General features: G+C 35.4%; 1 protein-coding gene across 4 annotated transcripts in view; it reads left to right on the top strand.

Moving 5' to 3' along the window:
- Positions 1–7,238, top strand: part of LOC100010760 (fibrillin-2) — a 170,558-nt gene extending 163,320 nt beyond the window's left edge. For 3 of the 4 annotated variants that reach the window (XM_056824700.1, XM_016431337.2, XM_056824702.1), the window contains 2 exons: positions 1,954–2,125; positions 5,294–7,237. In XM_056824700.1, the coding sequence (XP_056680678.1) occupies positions 1,954–2,125; positions 5,294–5,668 (547 nt within the window). In that variant the 3' untranslated portion in view covers positions 5,669–7,237. Of the gene's footprint in view, positions 1–1,953; positions 2,126–5,293 lie in introns of all 4 variants that reach the window. The other variant, XM_056824701.1, reaches the window with a different exon arrangement.
- Positions 7,239–18,464: the final 11,226 nt, after the last annotated feature.

Raw genomic sequence — 18,464 nt, 5'->3', positions numbered from 1 at the left:
AGGCACTTCTATTCTCCACTATCTCCCAAAGATCATCCAAGTTCATGTTCTTTGCTTCCATAATACTATCTATCTTGTCTGCCATTCTCTTCTCCTTTTACCTTCTATCCCAATATCAGAGTCTTTTCCAGTGTGTCCTGTCTCCTCGTTCTGTGGGAAAAAATATTTAGGCTTCAACTTGACCTTCCAGTAAATAATCTGAATTGATTTCTTTAAGTGTTGATTGATTTTATCACTTTGCTGTCCAAGGACTTTCAAAAGTCTTCTCCAGCACCGCAGTTTGAAAGTGTCAATTCTGAACTGAGTTTTCCTTGTAGTCCAGCCCTCAAAGCTATACCTTACTGCTGGAAAAACCCTTTAATAAGGTGGAGTTTCTGCTTTTTTTTAGTATGGTGCCCAGATATGCCATAGCTTTCCTTTGAAGGGACAAGCATCTTTTTATTTTGTGCCTATGGTTATCATCTGCAATGATCTTTAAATCTAAGAACATGAAATCTGACACTGATTTCATTAAGATCTTCTCCCTCCCTGTTAGAAAAAGATGAGACTAGTTCCACCATCTACCCTCTATATCACATATATCACATGTATTTATATACATAAGCACAATTATGTATATATGTGTATATAAATACATATTTGTTAATCTGATGTTTTACCTTAGAATATAAGTTGCAAAGTTGTAACAAGGGTCCTTTCATCATACTACTGTTATTCATCTACAAAAGCCAATATTTTTTTCTACCTGAGTAATAAATAGTCCACAGAAAATTAAAAGAAAAAATATAAATTAGTGAGTATATATAAATATATGTGTGGATTTATATATATATATATATATCAGAAATATGAAAAGAATGATGGTGATATCGATGACACTAACAACAATTAAGATAAGATTTGCAAAGTATGTTATCTTAAATTTAGACAAGCATGGAACATACAGGAATTCACATACTTTTTCTCTTTTTTATATTAATGTTTAATAATACATTAATGACCATTTTAAAAATCTCAATGACAAAAACAGTTAACAACTTTTAGAATACTAGGATAAGTGATCAGGGAGTTATCTAGAACACATGGATAATTCAGTTATTTCACTTAAGTTAAACATATCAATTGACCTATTAGTTTAAAGTAAAATGATAATCTCATTTTATTATTATTATTTTTTAAACCCTTACCTTCCATCTTGGAGTCAATATTGTATATTGGTTCCAAGGCAGAAGAGTGGTAAGGGCTAGGCAATGGGGGTCAAGTGACTTGCCCAGGGTCACACAGCTGGGAAGTGTCTGAGGCCAGATTTGAACCTAGGACCTCCTGTCTGTAGGCCTGGCTCTCAATCCACTGAGCTACCCAGCTGCCCCCTCATTTTATTCTTAATTACAATTTGATAGCATTATGACCTTGTCCCTCAAAAAGAAATTCATCAGTTCTTCATATAATAGTCAAGATAGAACTTTAAATTTAAAGATTTTATTTAGCCTATCATCATAAAGATAAATTATGGTGTTGTTACTTAAGTAGGCATCCAGAAATCATATATATATATAGAATAAACAGTAAACTAGATATAAACACAGAGTTATAGTTGGAGTGCCAATGTGACATTTTAAAGGACTTTTGTTGGAAACTGATTTCTCTGATTCTAGTTTCTATAGTCCATACTTCTTGATATTTTAAGAAGTTTTAGGAAATGAAGAATAGGAGATGTTCAGGTTGTGACATCATGTATTTTATTATTTTCAAGTCAGTTCAAATAAGATTTTCCCCAATAGAGTAAAACTCTATTTATAGTTTTAGAAAAAGGAGGGCATTAGTTTTATGGGAAAGACTGCTTGTTCTTTTTCAGAAGACCCTCTGGAAGAAAGCTAGGAAGAAAATCTGGGCAAATGTTGACAGATTATGCGTTTAAAAACTGTATCATTCACATACTTGTTTTTTTAACAGTCACTATGTCTCAGGAATGGGATTTAACAAAAGCCAGTATCTGTCAGTGGATACAAAGGTAGACAAAGAAAATACTTTCTCTCCTGAAACATGCTATGAATTCAAAATAAATGGCTACCCTAAGAAAGACAGCAGACAAAAAAGAGATATTGAGGAAACTGAACCAACCTTGGTAAGTAAATTTACTACCTAGAATTCCACTTTTTTTATAATGTTTTTGATACTAATGAATATTTTATTTTATCTTCTTTGGTGCAATAGATAGGTGAATTGCACTGCTGGATAAAGTTTGAAGTGCTAATTCAAAGACCAAAGAGAAAATGCAGGAAAATGATTGGTTTAAGCTTATCTACTGGAGTATTTGAGTATTAAATAAATGTGTCCAAATGGATACTGAATTTCCTTCTAAATTAGCAGTGTTAACTTTTATTCACCGAACTTATTACAATTAAGTGCTAGAACTCTATAACTTCATCAGTCTGGGGAATTACAAGTGTGAAACTTCCTCGCCAATTCAAATTGGTAACTCCAATTTATAGTTTAGGTAAAACACTGTATATAGTTCCTCTTCCATCAAGGATCTGACTAAGCATATTATTATAAGACTAAAAGAAAGTTTGGATTGGGAGATTCAAGTTGTTGAGTTCATAGTAATACGATCTCTGAGAAAAACTAGAATTGACAGAACATGAACAAGGTATAAAGAAGTCATCATCTCATGTTAAGCATAATAATGGCCTTGGTATATTTGAATTAACTATTCATTAAAATGTGGCACTACCTTGAGCATAGAGAAAATTGTGATGAATTCTTAATGCATCTGAAGACACTATTAGTAATTGAAGGAATGAAAAAATCACTTAATAAGCATTTATTTTTTGTCAAACACTGTTCAAATAGTAATGGTAAATCAATTCCTGCTCTCAAATCCACCTCTTAATTGGAGATTGGAGTAAAAAAGAGGTTTGTAGAACAAATAGAAAGACTTAAATAATTAATTCTGAAATGACTGGTCACTTAAACCAAGAAGAATCACCTACTCAGGAGATCTTACATGGAATGAACCCAACCTCTATACCTTTCTCTCTTACTTTCTACCAAATGTGTCAGAATATTTTGATACATCCATTTTGTTACCTATTATTCTATAAAAAGGAAAACCTGTCTTGTCAGAGGAAAGAAGGAGAATGTCACCAAAGGAGGACTGAGACCTATCTTCTTATTTTGAAACAAATAGCCCATAAAGTTTCTCTTAATGACACATTTCTCTATTATAATCCCTTTATTAGAAAAGGAAGAAAAAATTGAAGTAGAGTTTGTGATATTTTTCTGTAGCAATAATAGCAAGCACTAACATAATAATACAAGGATCTGGGATACTCATCTTTGCTTTTTATTAAGAGGGTCTTCTCAGAACTGGACACAAGGACATAGTTGGGGTTTAGTCTCAATGGCCTAGCCCCTAAAGAGAGGGTTAGGACTTTCCCTATAATCCCTGGAGTATAGAGGGATCATTTTTAAAACTTAAATTTGACTGAGGTGTAACATTGCCCCTAAAGAACGTAGAAAAGTACAAGACATTTATTTTGTACATATTTCCTAAATGTATTGATAAAAAAAATTCTCTTTAAATAAACAGCAGTAACTTATAACTAGTAAAATAGGACACATTTGGTGATATTGCTTTATTTGAATTTTATCTCTCCTACACTTTCTGATTGCCTGAACAATTCCCATAAGATCCATATCTTCAGATAAGTCAGACCAAGGTTTGGAGCTTTTCCTTCTGTCTGTGGTCATCTTCTTTGAATAAGTTTAAGTTGCAGAACAAGCCTCTGGTTTCCAATAATCTCTAAGTAATCCAAGAGCTCCAGACCCTCAAATCCAAATCTGCAAATATTTTAGGTTTACCATTCAGTCACCTATACTCAGAAAAGAACACATCAGAGGAAACTTTCTGATCTAGTCTCAGGCTCACCTTGCCAAGTTCATGTGCTGGCTATGATCCAGGAGCAATTACCTTTTTTTTTTTGCAAGGATTGAGGTATATACTCAAACCTTTCTAATCAAAAAATTCAGGCCTTTCCCTCACCCCCTGAAGAAAAGGAGAAAAGGCAGACTCACTACCTTTAAGTTCAACTGAGTGCAATACTTACTTATCAAGGATAAATACTCTCTGAAGTAGCTTTCCTCTTTACCGGGTCTACCAAAAGACCAACCAGGGTTTCCTTGTATCATCCTTAAAAACCATATTGTTTTAGCAGTGAGCAAGCATTCTGTAAAGGATGAGAACAAATGTGTCTTTGGAAGGAGCCCAGTTCCAAGCCTCCTACTCTGACCAAAACTAATAGAAAATGGAAAGAGTGGTTCACATGAGTAAATGAATAATTAGTTGGGGCCTTCACCAGAATAAACATAAAAAAAGCAGTGCTAATCCAAGTAAGGAAAATTGTAAAAAAGTGGAGTAAGAAGGAGCATTAGAATAATTTTAGACTTAATGAATCCTCATAGTTTTTACACTGATGAAAAATCTCTGAAAAACAATGCTGTTACAATACTATCCTTCTGAGAATCAAGATTTTACAGCACACAATTCTCAGACCTTTCATAGTCCCCTGACTGTATTTGTTTCACCTGCATGATGATAGATTTTTACCAATGGATGCTTCGGATGCTTCACTTTTGAGCTCTGAAGTCAATAATTTGTCCTCCATAAACTAAGTCTTTTAAGTAGTCCTAAGAATAAGAATTAGAATTCCTAGACCAGTAATGGAGAGACTTTTAGAAACTGAGTACCCAAATTGCAACCCTCACACTGTTTGTGAGCCCCACCCCCAACCCCAAAACAGGAGGGAAGAAGCACTCTCACTGGGCTGCTTGGCAGAGTGGTGGGTGATGAGAAAAATGTCCTCAGGCATGTGTGGGGGAAGGGAACAGCCCTCCCTCTCTGTCACATGTGTCATAGGTTCACCAACATGGTCCTAGGCTATCCAGCTATAGTGGTTTTGATTTAGTTTCCAGCAATGGGAATACTAAATAAATACACAATTTTTTATTGCAAATGGATTATAATCTACAATTACCTATTAAAGTCACAAAGGTTTTAAAAACTTATAGAAAACTAACATTTCTCCCAGCTCATAAGGATTTTTAAAAAATGTATTCAGAGGAGGTAGTGGATGAGAGACAGGGCTAGCCCTTACCACATAGAAGGTAAGAGTTTAATTTTTTTTTAATGCATTCAAAAACCAGAAATAAGAAGGTTTGATTAATTAATCTGATGTTGCTCTTATTGCTTTGTTGACCTCATTTCTGAAAATTGTTGTCTCCATTTTCTCAGGTTGAAAAGATGAGCTTAGAAAATATAGACCTGGACACTCCAATAAAAATGAAATTCAACTTTTCCAGCCTTGGAAATAAGTTACACATTCTAGAATTTATACCTGCCATTGAGTCACTCAACAACCACATTCGATATATCATCTCCCAGGGGAATGAAAATGGCATCTTCCGAATACATCAACAAGATGGACTAAGCTACTTGCACACAGCCAAGAAAAAATCTGTGCCTGGAACTTACACACTCGAAATAACTAGCATTCCTCTGTATAAGAAGAAAGAACTTAAGAAACTAGAAGACAATAATGAGGACAACTACTTCCTAGGGGAGCTTAGTGAAGCTCTCAGAATAAGGCTCCATATTCAACTCTACTAACCCCTTTTTGGACTTGGTTCAATGCTCAGATCACTTCAGTTCTCCTATTTAATCTACTTGAGCATGTCTAGTCTTCAAGATATAAAGAGTCAGTGACTTTTTTTTTTAAGCAGAAAAAAAATTATTATTTCTTCCCTCCTTTCCCACTTACCCTTGTCTTCTAAACTTCAGAATGATAACCTTTGCAGCAGCTGTACTTTAAACTCTGATGTGGCCAAAGATTTGGGTTCAAAGGCAACTTTGGTTACTTCTTTTATATATATGTGTATGCTTATACACATATATATAACCTAACTTTAAAATACATTAAAAAATGTTCGATATCAGCATTTAGGCACTAAGTGCACAAAGATAATGTGAGCTTATTTTTTTTCCTGTTAGCAGTCTGTAACAAGTTAGGTATTTTGCTATAGTTCCTAATTTTGAAAATATAGATGTTTATTTATTTTTAATGCAGTAACTATATGGAGAAATGAACAGACTAAACAAGAAGGGAAACTAATTTGTTTTTCTTTAGATTAGAAATTTGAGCTATTTCATTTTAGAGGTGATTTTTTAAAATTCCAATAGATTCAAGAGATGTTACCTTTTATTTTTCCAGTCATCCAACTTGTTTTTAAGAGAATCTTGCAGAACTGAATGCATATTGTAATTATTTAAGAGATGAAAATTACCTAAGATTCTGTTAAGGAAGATCTAAATTAGAACAGCTCACTGTGTTTGTGTTTCACCGTACATCAATAGAAGATGAAACACAACCACTGTAGCAAAATACCTTGACTGCTTGTAATACTATTAGCATTGCAGACCAAATTGTACTGTATTTCCTTCTCAAAGAACCACATATGCTACCCACAACACCTAATTCTTACAAAGGGTGCTCTACATATTTGTGTTACTATAGGCAGCTGAAATGTCATTCCTTTGAAAGGAACTCCTGAAGTTTCCTAGGGTTTGGTGCTGGCTTAGATTAATGGTGCATTTACTATGATCAAGCTATTTCAGAATTGCCATATGTGCAAACTAATCATGCAGTGCAGCCAAGGAAATATGTTTTTTGAAAAATTTTTTTAGAACTTTCATTAATGCTGTAGTTATATGCCATATGTTTCATTTTGTCACATTTTATTGTGTATGAAAGGTGTTTGTATAATTAATTGATATTTAGTTTGCTTTAGTCATTGTTTTAAACCTGTACTATTATGTGCTAATAAGATGAAGTCCCAATGGTGTTTTGACAACAATTACCTATAAGGACACATAACCAAACCTCATATATAACACAGCCAAAGCACATAAATAATCTAGTTGTGTTTCTATCTTCTACCTGTGCTGACCCAAGATTAGTAACCAGTTATATCCTGTATTTTGTTTTTTGTTTTGTTTGGGAAAAGAAACATTGTACATTTGTAATCAAGTGTTTGTGAGGAAAGATTTTTGGTTTTTGCTTTTGTTTGTTTTTATAGATCTGTATCAAATATGAAAACATTCTTGCATTAAAATCTTATTTGGGGGTAAATGTTCTGGAATTACATGTGTTTTAACAGTATAAAGCACTTGTTACACAAAGGTTTTCTCACAAAGGATATTCGGCATTTATAAAACATAAAATATTATCTCAAACATATTCATTTTCAATATTTTCAATGGAACATTAAATCTCAGGAAATAGCCATGATGTGTATTAAAAGATTTAGGCTCAAATCCTGTCTCTATCATAAGCTGGTTATATGACCCTGGAAAAGTAATAAGTTTTCAGAGTTCCAAGTCTATAAGTTTCTGAACTGGTAAAGTAAGTTTCTTCACTAGAAATTCTCTTTGCTAATGAAATCATAATTTAAATTCATTTTTTTTAAAATTCAGAAATAGTCATTTCCCAGAAGCCTGGTATTTGCTTAAATGTGTGCTTTTATGAGAATTCTAAGTTTTAGAAGAGTGAACTAAAGCAGAGATGTGCCCTTTTATAGTCATGTTAAAATTATGTCAAGATTATATATGTAAAGCTGTTAAGGACTTTAAAAATTGCTCAAGTCAACTCTCTCATTTTACACATGGAGAGACTGATTCTGAGACAGGATTTGAACCAGTCTTCCTTTAAGTCCATTTCCATATCCACTATACCATGTTGCCTAATCCATCACTAATCCAGAGACAGGATTCCTTTGGAAAGCTTTTCTACTACAGTCATGCCCAGAGTAGGTTTAGGACATTATTTATGGATGATAATTCCTTCTGAATCTTACCATGCTTTTTCTAAATATTAACTGAGGAAGCCCCAAGACAAAGATGCACATACACTGACAGTAGCAAATGTGTTCTCTCCAACAAAACTATTATCCCCTTCCTATATGTATATGTGTATACATACACAAAAAATAACACAATTATTTACATATGTACAATAACATGTAATGCAAATGCATGTGCATAATGTTATGTATATAACATACAACATGCCTGGAGCTTTAAAAGTCACATTTGGGGAGCAGGGGGCAAAGCCAAGATTGGAGAAAGTTCTACAAAAATACACTATAAACAACTTTAATATAAAACCTCAACATGAATTCTGGAGCTGTGACACCCACAAAAAGATGGGGCAAAACAATTCTTCAACCCAAAACAACTTAGAAAGTCAGCACAAAAGATTTATATCAGTGTGGAAGTGGAGCACTGACCAGCACACCAAGGCAGGCCCCATTCAGCAAGTCAGCACAGGGACAGCAAAGTCCTCAGATGATATTTGGACAGCTACTCAGAAGGAAATAAAAGGGCATCTCTGTTGTTTCTGGGTGCAATTCTCTCACATTGCCCATACATAGATCCAGGTTGCAATCCTGGATGGAAGTCCCAGGGTGAGGAACTAGTACACAGCAGTGTTTGTGACCATAGGGGAATTCTGGTCCCAGTTCCAGGGCAGAAAAGAGTGCTGGTGGTTTCTCACAATATACAGGCTTTGAAAATATTAAATGCACTTCTAGTTAGATCATACCACTTTGGAAGAACTGAAAACTTAGAGATCCCCAGAGCTAGCTCTGCACAAAGAACTTGAAGACTGGAGAAATGATCCCTTCACCAAAGTAAAATATAATACTTGGAGTTATTGGACATTAATTTAAATCTTATAGATTATAATACTTATATGGGTATATTTTTAATATATCAATAGAATAAAGGATAAATACATCTGCTTTTGATATTTTAATCTAACCACATACACACATATACTTTTCATGATGGTGGTGGCACGGTATGTTAGATAAGAATTAAATATCACTTATTATAGACTCTGAACAAACATTTACTGCCTGTTTCCAGTTGCCCATGAAGAGGATTTGGCAGCTTATTTCTAGCCATGAGTAACTCAGGGGGCTTACATATGATATGGCAACCCCTAATTGACTACTATGCTTGAAGGCCTGATAACTCAGTTTATGTACAAAAGGGATGACATACCCCTTCAAGTCCTGTGAGGACCACTTCATGAAGCATCTAGAGAGAAAAGTCAGGGGAAGGAGCAGTTGCTTTATCTCTCAAGAAACTCTGCGCTTCTTTTATGTTTGTGCCTTCTTGATCTCAGGCAAAAGGGTGGATGTGTGCAGGCCTAGAAACAACCTTATGAATTCAAAATTTCTGACATTTTCAGCATCAGTAAAAATAATCAGTTGTGATAGAGTCAGAAGCAAATCACTGCAGGGGTGGGAGTAGGGACTGGCCTAAGCAGGGGTAGAGAATAAGTATTTATAGAATGCCAGCTGTAAACAATGTGCTGGCAGACTTTTTACAAATATCTCACTTGATCCACACAAATACTCAGTGACATGGGTACTATTATCCCCATTTTATATTTGAGAAAACTTAAGTAAACAAGTTAAATGATGGCCCCAGAGTCACAAAGTTAGTAAGAGTTTTGAGGTTGGATTTGAACTTGGGTCTTACTGAATCAAGACAAGAACTGTTACCTGCTACCTCTGAGCCTGCCCATTAGGAGTGGATGGACATTGTAGTCCTGAAGTAAGATATTAAATGCCCATTTAATAGTCTTACAAAACTGCTTTATGCTCTGATGAGGATTAAGTTACTGAAATGCTTTACTAATATTTTTCTTAATATATGTTGTGATTGGGGTTTTTTGTTTGTTTGTTTTTGCTTCACATTCCTTTCTGTGTATAGGAATAAATTTCCTGGACCATGCCCAATTCATAAGGTGAAGATTTGTGAACCTTTACTTAAATGTAACAGGATTCCAGGGTAAAGGACTATTAAGAAGCCCATGACTGTGAAGAAAAAGATTTCATTATTATTCCATGGTCAGAAATGAATTTAATCTGACTTTAGTTGTAATTGTCCTGAGAACAAGGTACTGGCAACATTTTTATGAGAAGAGCATGAATCTTCTTCCCTACAAAACCAGCAAAGTAGTCTCTCAAATGCTATACTCTCTAAATCTAATTATGCATGACATTGTGGAATATTTCAGGTAAAAATCCTAATCCTGTCACTTGCTCAGTCAAGAAACTAAGACCCAGAGAGGTTAAGTGATTGGTTTTCCACAGGGAGAAAGTGACAGAGTTAGGATTTTTACACTAAATATTCCATTTGAGAGCCTACTTTCTCAGTATGCGATTGAACTGCCAGTTCTCTGCCCCTTGAAGTTCCTGGAAGTAGAAACAGAGACTGGTAAAACATGAATTGCTCAGCATGGGATGAAATTGGCATGCTTTTCAAGTCCAGTGCAAGGAAACCAACATCAAAGGAGTCAGAAAGTGAGAGATAAGAGAATATATGGATGTGATAGTGGAGAAAAATTACCAAAAATCTCAGAAGGAGAAAAAAAACTGAATGAAAGATTTTGAGCATAAGTAGATAAATCAAAAAAGAAGGCCTGAGTAACATAAAGGAATATGGTCTCTAGAACAGGTCAAAATATCCAAACATAAGGATCCCACAGATCCCACAGAAGGATGTACCCAATTCTGTTAAAAAGAATGACAAGAATTTTAAAAGCAGAATTTAAAATTTGCAAAGCAGAAATAACTGGCAGAATAAAAATATGAATCCATAGTGACAAGTCTTAAAAAAGAAGCAAGAGAGTGAATAATACTTTGGAAATACAAATACACAGAAGTGAAGAATCATCTGGAAAAGTGAAAAGCAAAAAGAGTAATGTGAAAATGAAACAAATAAGAAAATTATATTGATCTCAAAAACAGATATATAAAGGATTAAGTATTAAAGGTCTTCCAGGATAACATGGTAAAATAAAAGACCTGGACAGTGAAATGAAAATAATGATGATAATAATAACATAAAAAAATTGCCCAGAATTTTTTAATTCAGAAAACAATGTCAATGAAAAGAATCCATAGACTACCTACAGGGAAAAATCATGCTGCAAAATCTAAGATATATATTTTTGGAGGAATTACAGAGATTGGATTTCTAGATATTTATTTCCTTAAAGATGAAAATATGTTTTACTAGTTATATTTCAATAATTCATTTTATAGGATAAGAAAAGGAAGGATTTCCATTGGTGCTATTAAAACACAATTGTTGGTGTAAATGGGTCTTTACATACAAAATAAAGAGATTTAGTATTCTTTACCCTATACAACTATTGCAAAATTATCTTTTTGTCTTAAGACATAATGCCCTTAAAAAGCATCTGGATATATAGGGAAACCCTTTTTAAAAAAAAATTTTAAACATTATTTTATTTGGTCATTTCCAAACAATTCACTGGAAACAAAGATCATTTTCTTTTCCTCCCCTCCCCCCCTCCCACTACCTTTCGCTCTCCAATAGCCAACGCACGATTGCACTGGTTATCACATGTGTTCTTGACTCGAACCCATTTCCCTGTTGTTGGTATTTGCATTAGAGTGTTCATTTAGAGTCTCTCCTCAGTCATATCCCCTCAACCCCTGTAGTCAAGCAGTTGCTTTTCATCGGTGTTTTTACTCCCACAGTTTATCCTCTGCTTGTGGATAGTATTTTTTAGATCCCTGCAGATTGTTCAGGGACATTGCATTGCCACTAATGGAGAAGTCCATCACCTTCGATTGTACCACAATGTATCAGTCTCTGTGTACAATGTTTTCCTGGTTCTGCTCCTTTCGCTCTGCATCACTTCCTGGAGGTTGTTCCAGTCTCCATGGAATTCCTCTACATTATTATTCCTTTTAGCACAATAGTATTCCATCACCAACATATACCACAATTTGTTCAGTCATTCCTCAATTGATGGCCATCCCCTCGTTTTCCAATTATTGGCCACCACAAAGAGTGCAGCTATGAATATTCTTGTACAAGTCTTTTTCCTTATTATCTCTTTGGGGTACAAACCCAGCAGTGCTATAGGTGGATCAAAGGGCAGACAGTCTTTTATCACCCTTTGGGCATAGTTCCACATTGCCTTCCAGAATGGCTGGATCAATTCACAACTCTACCAGCAATGAATTAATGTCCCCACTTTGCCACATCCCCTCCAGCATTCATTACTTTCCATAGCTGTCATGTTAGCCAATCTGCTAAGTGTGAGGTGATACCTCAGAGTTGTTTTGATTTGCATCTCTCTGATTATAAGAGATGTAGAGCATTTTTTCATGTGCTTATTAATAGTTTTGATTTCTTTGGCTGAGAACTGCCTGTTCATGTCCCTTGCCCATTTGTCAATGGGAGAATGGCTTGATTTTTTGTACAATTGATTTAGTTCTTTGTAAATTTGAGTAATTAAACCTTTGTCAGAGGTTTTTATGAAGATTGTTTCCCAATTTGTTGCTACCCTTCTGATTTTGGTTACATTGGTTTTGTTTGTACAAAAACTTTTTAATTTGATGTATTCCAGATTATTTATTTTGCATTTTGTAACTCTTTCTAATTCTTGCTTGGTTTTGAAGTCTTTCCCTTCCCAAAGGTCTGACATGTATATTATTCTGTGTTCACCTAATTTTCTTATAGTTTCCTTCTTTATGTTCAAGTCATTCACCCATTTTGAATTTATCTTGGTGTAGGGTGTGAGGTGTTGATCTAAACCTAATCTTCCCCACACTGTCCTCCAATTTTCCTAGCAGTTTTTATGAAATAGTGGATTTTTGTCCCAGAACCTGGGATCTTTGGGTTTATCATATACTGTCTTGCTGAGGTCACTTGCCCCCAGTCTATTCCACTGATCCTCCTTTCTGTCTCTTAGCCAGTACCAAATTGTTTTGATGACCGCTGCCTTATAATATAGTCTGAGATCTGGGACTGCAAAACCCCCTTCCTTTGTATTTTTTTTTCATTATTTCCCTGGATAACTTTGATCTTTTGTTCTTCCAAATGAACTTTGTTATGTTTTATTCTAAATCAGTAAAAAAAAATTTTTGGAAGTTCCATGGGAATGGCACTAAATAGATAGATGAGTTTGGGTAGGATGGTCATTTTTATTATATTGGCTCGTCCTACCCATGAGCAGTTAATGTTCTTCCAATTGTTCAAGTCTAGTTTTAGTTTTGTGGAAAGTGTTTTGTAGTTGTGTTCATATAGATCCTGTGTTTGTCTCGGGAGATAGATTCCTAACTATTTTATTTTGTCTAAGGTAATTTTGAATGGGATTTCTCTTTCTAGTTCTTGCTGCTGAGCTGTGTTGGAATTATATAGAAATGCTGATGACTTATGTGGGTTTATTTTGTATCCTACAACTTTGCTAAAGTTGTTGATTATTTCTATTAGCTTTTTGGTTGAATCTCTAGGATTCTTTAAGTAGACCATCATACCATCTGCAAAGAGCGATAATTTGGTCTCCTCCTTGCCTATTTTGATGCCTTCAATTTCTTTTTCTTCTCTAATTGCTACTGCTAGTGTTTCTAATGCAATGTGTAAAGATTAAAATTTAGGAGAGACAGGGAGACTGAGGCAGGTAGAAATTAGTTTCTCTCTGCAAGGAGTATTATATTTTTTTAGAGGTTTATTAAAGGTTAAAGATTAAAGAATATACAAGTAAGAAACATGTGCCTAGGCCAGAGGCCTAGACAAAATAACCTCACATCACGCAAGAGACTGCCTGCTCCAAAACGGAAGTCCAAAAAGAGCCAAGAGAGAGAGAGAGAGCCCTCAAAAGCCTTTGAATGAGCTTAAATACCTTCTCGATCTTGGCCCAGATGGGATTACAAGGCATTCTGGGGAAGTGGAGCAAAGGCTCATGGGGATTGTAGTCCTGTATTCGAGTCTATTTTTTACATTTCTCCATGTGATCATTTTTGGAAAAATTAATTTTTCCCCAAAAGGATCATAAAAACATAATAAACTTAAAAGATTACAATACTGTGAGGATAAGAGAAAAAAGAATAAAACCAATAATTGCTGAACACATTGACAAAAAGCCGTTAGGGGGCAGTCCCCTTTGGCATAAAAGTATACATACAAATAAATGTTCAATCAACCACACCCAAAGTTCAATTTTGTGCAACTTGTGGTCTGGAGGCTTCTTCATGGTGGCTTCTCCAACAGTTCAGTTCTGAATTCAGAGAGGTAGCATCTTCTTTACCTAAAATTCTTCTCAAAAGGAATTTAAAGTTTGCAATTTAAATAATGATTTTTTTTTACATTCCCCCGTGTTGTGGGTGATTGAAAGATTCAGAATCAGTTAGGGATGCATGGCTGAGGTATGAGGTATATGAATCAATTGGCAAGAGATATTAAAAAGACATCAGAAAATCCAAAGGAAAAGAAAAATTTCTGGATGAAAATATAGACTATCAAACTCTTATGTGTAAAAATTCCAAGTAGAAGAAAAATAAATCTATAACAGGTCCTTCAATCAGGGCCCAATCAAAATGATCTAAGTAATGATGCATTTACCCAATCAGTGCCAGGACTACAGAAAGGTACCACACTATGAGAGGCAGAAAAGAGGACCAGATTATAGGAGCCAAGGTTTCGGGGATACTCGTCTGTGAGTATCTTCAGGGTGAATGTGGATACAAGGAAAACCCATGTCTTAACACATGTTAAACATAGTAACCTCGAGTCTTCACACTAGGTTCAAGACCTTTTTATTGGCCTAGAAGTGCATCAATCCATCCTAGATTGGCCTTTCTTTGGCCCTATGAAATGGCTCTTGTGTGTATCTCTTGTCCTGGAATCAGACAGAATCATTAAGCAAAGTCCCATAATTTATTTAAATAATTAGTGGCATCATTTTTATAGTCACAAGCCTTTTAGGGCATGCATTAGCAAATGTATCTTAAACTTAAAAATCAAAAGGTTAAAGAAAATCTTAATACTGGTGACATGTGCTTCAAATATAAAAAGGAGAGAAAAAAATAATAAAAAACTGAAAAAGTATATTGCACATGCAAGAAAAATATAATAATAAAAGAGCTTTAAAAATTCAAAAATATAGCTTATAACCATTGACACTCTGTGTCAGTTAAGAAAATATAAAATGCAAGGCTTTCTCACCAAAAAATGAGATCCATTTCCTCTTTGTATCTGGCCATGATCACTGTGAGTAGAAGGCAAATGAATTGAATAAGGTTAACAATTTTTTCATCTTTAAAAATACAGTAGCACAAATATGTAGATATCAAAATCCCCAAAATTCTCAATAGCCCAATTAATTACAATAGCAAACAAACACACTTTCATATTTCACATAAGTTGCTGTATGACATTTTTAAAACCTATGAATTGATAGACATTTGTCACAATTTTTACAAACATAGCAATCCTTCAACCTTGGAATTTAAACATATTTTTTAAAACAAAGTAAAACTCATCTTGGGTTTAGAACATAATCAAGAAATCTATATATCATTCTGGTAGAAGTAAAATAGTGAGCTGAAGAGCATAAATAAAGGGGTGCTCCTTTTTCTTGGAGGCTTATAGGGATACAAATGCCCTGAGATTAACTGCCCAACTTCCATTCACATGTGGGAAGGTTGGGGGTTTATAAAATGTATTTCACTTCAGCTAATGGGCTTTACCTCGTGGTAGGGGCAGGCAAAAATAACCAGATTGTTAAAAAAAATTCCAAAAATCATATTTAAAAAACCCTTAAAATCAAATCATTTGAGGTATTTAGCACATTAAAATTCCAAAAGTTGTTAATACAATTATAACCAGTTCTGAAGTCCATCTATCCTCAGCAAAATAGAAAAAAGCTGTTTTTTCATATATGGGCTTATTCACAATAATATTTGTTCAACACAGTTATAGGGGAAAAACAACAGAATTTCAAAACTCAGTACATTCAAAATAAATTCAATCAACCTTCAGTTCACAGAATAATATTCAATCCAGTAATATATGAACTTAAAATCACAAAGTTATATCTTAAACAAAACAATGCAATAGAATACAGAGATTTTTTAATAAACCATTGGAGTCTGAAATGCCTTAGAATATATAGCCTTTAGTCTCTTCAAAGTTCCTTGGGGTTTTTTTTTTATTTGTTTGTTTGTTTGTTTTTAATTATCCATTTAAATGTCTATTGTCTGAAGGTAGAGTAGTAAAGGCTAGGCTATGGGGTTCAAGGGATCCGTCCAGGGCCCCATAGCTGGGAAGCATAGGAGGACAGATTTTAGCTAGAGACCTCCTGTCTCTGGGCCTGGTTCCCAGTTCGCTGGGCCACCTATTTTCCTCCCCAAAGTTAAAGTTGAATCTTTGGGCTGAGTCTGCTCCCAGACAGGCAGGTAAAATCAATGAAATTGCCAGAAGAGTAAAAAATCCTTTTAAACCCATTGCTTTTTAGGTTTCTGTTTGAAAAGATCTGTTTCTTCTCGGTAGTCTTTTCTCTCTTTCCCCTCTCTGATCCCCCTGTGGCCTATACCCCCATCCACGTGGAGGCTTAGCCTAAGGGAAAACTACCCGGTCTCCTTTCCCTCTCTTCTCTCCCCTCCACCCACTTGGCCAATACTGTTACCAGCTGGTCTAAATGAGTCCTCAGCAATCTGCTCCAAGGATCTGGGTGATGAGCCAACTGGGGTCCTGCTCGTGGGTCTGGGGGCAGAAATAGGCAGGCAGCAGGCCTGTGAGAGGCCAGGAGCAGGAGTGGCTGTGGGGGTGGGCAAGGCCGGGACCAGGTACCAGGTGAGGATGATCAGGGCTGCAGGCTGTAGGCAGGAAGCGGCGGGGCCGAGCCAGGTGGGATGGGCAGCAGGTCTGGAGCCTGTAGCAGCTTTGCGAGGGTAGAAAACCTTGGCCAGAGAGATATGGCTCAAAAAAAAAATTTTTTTTCTAGGTACTAGATATTAAAGATTAAATCAGAAGATTTAGAGTTTTTTCTCCCGAAGTGGTTACGCCAACTGTAAAGATTAAAATTTAGGGGAGACGGGGAGACTGAGGCAGGTAGAAATTAGTTTCTCTCTGCAAGGAGTATTATATTTTTTTAGAGGTTTATTAAAGGTTAAAGATTAAAGAATGTACAGTAAGAAACATGTGCCTAGGCCAGAGGCCTAGACAAAATAACCTCACATCACGCAAGAGACTGCCTGCTCCAAAACGGAAGTCCAAAAAGAGCCGAGAGAGAGAGAGAGAGAGAGAGAGAGAGAGAGAGAGAGAGAGAGAGAGAGAGAGAGAGAGAGGGGGGGGGGAAGAGAGAGAGCTCCCTCAAAAGCCTTTGAATGAGCTTAAATACCTTCTCCATCTTGGCCCAGATGAGATTACAAGGCATTCTGGGGAAGTGGAGCAAAGGCTCGTGGGGATTGTAGTCCTGTATTCGAGTCTATTTTTTACAAATGTTAAATAATAGAGGTGATAATGGGCATCCTTGTTTCACTCCTGATCCTAATGGGAATGGATTTAGTTTATCCCCATTGCAGATGATATTAGCTGATGGTTTTAGATATATACTGTTTATTATTTTTAGGAACAACCCTTCTATTCCTATGTTTTCTAGTGTTTTTAGTAGGAATGGGTGTTGTATTTTATCAAAGGCTTTTTCTGCATCTATTGAGATAATCATGTGGTTCTTCTTGGTTTGCTTGTTGATGTGGTCAATTATGTGGATAGTTTTCCTAATATTGAACCAGCCCTGTATCCCTGGTATAAATCCTACTTGATCATGGTCGATGACCCTTCTGATCACTTGCTGGAGTCTTTTTGCTAGTATCCTATTTAAGATTTTTGCATCTATATTCATTAGGGAGATTGGTCTATAATTTTCTTTCTCTGTTTTTGGCCTGCCTGGCTTTGGAATTAGTACTCTGTTTGTGTCATAAAAGGAGTTTGGTAGAACTCCCTCTTTGCTTATTATGTCAAATAGTTTGTATAGTATTGGAGTTAGCTGTTCTTTGAATGTTTGATAGAATTCACTGGTGAATCTGTCAGACCCGGGGATTTTTTCTTAGGAAGTTCTTTGATGACCTGTTGAATTTCTTTTTCTGATATGGGATTATTTAAGAAATCTATTTCTTCTTCTGTTAGTCTAGGCAATTTATATTTTTGTAAATATTCATCCATATCACCTAGGTTGGTATATTTATTGCCATATAGTTGGGCAAAGTAGTTTTTAATGATTGCCTTAATTTCCTCTTCATTGGAGGTGAGATCCCCCTTTTCATCCTTGATGCTGTTAATTTGCCTTTCTTCTTTCCTTTTTTTAATTAGATTGACCAGTACTTTGTCTATTTTGTCTGTTTTTTCAAAGTACCAGCTTCTAGTCTTGTTTATTAGCTCAATAGTTCTATCACTTTCGATTTTATGAATTTCCCCTTAATTTTTAGGATCTCTAGTTTGGTTTTCTTCTGGGGGTTGTTAATTTGTTCGTTCTCAAGTTTTTTGATTTGCATTTCCAATTCCTTGATCTCTGTCC

Source organism: Monodelphis domestica, chromosome 3 (assembly GCF_027887165.1).
Source record: "Monodelphis domestica isolate mMonDom1 chromosome 3, mMonDom1.pri, whole genome shotgun sequence".
NCBI lineage: Eukaryota > Metazoa > Chordata > Mammalia > Didelphimorphia > Didelphidae > Monodelphis > Monodelphis domestica.
The sequence above is the reverse complement of the archived record's forward strand: the minus strand, read 5'-3'. Positions and strand labels throughout refer to the sequence as shown.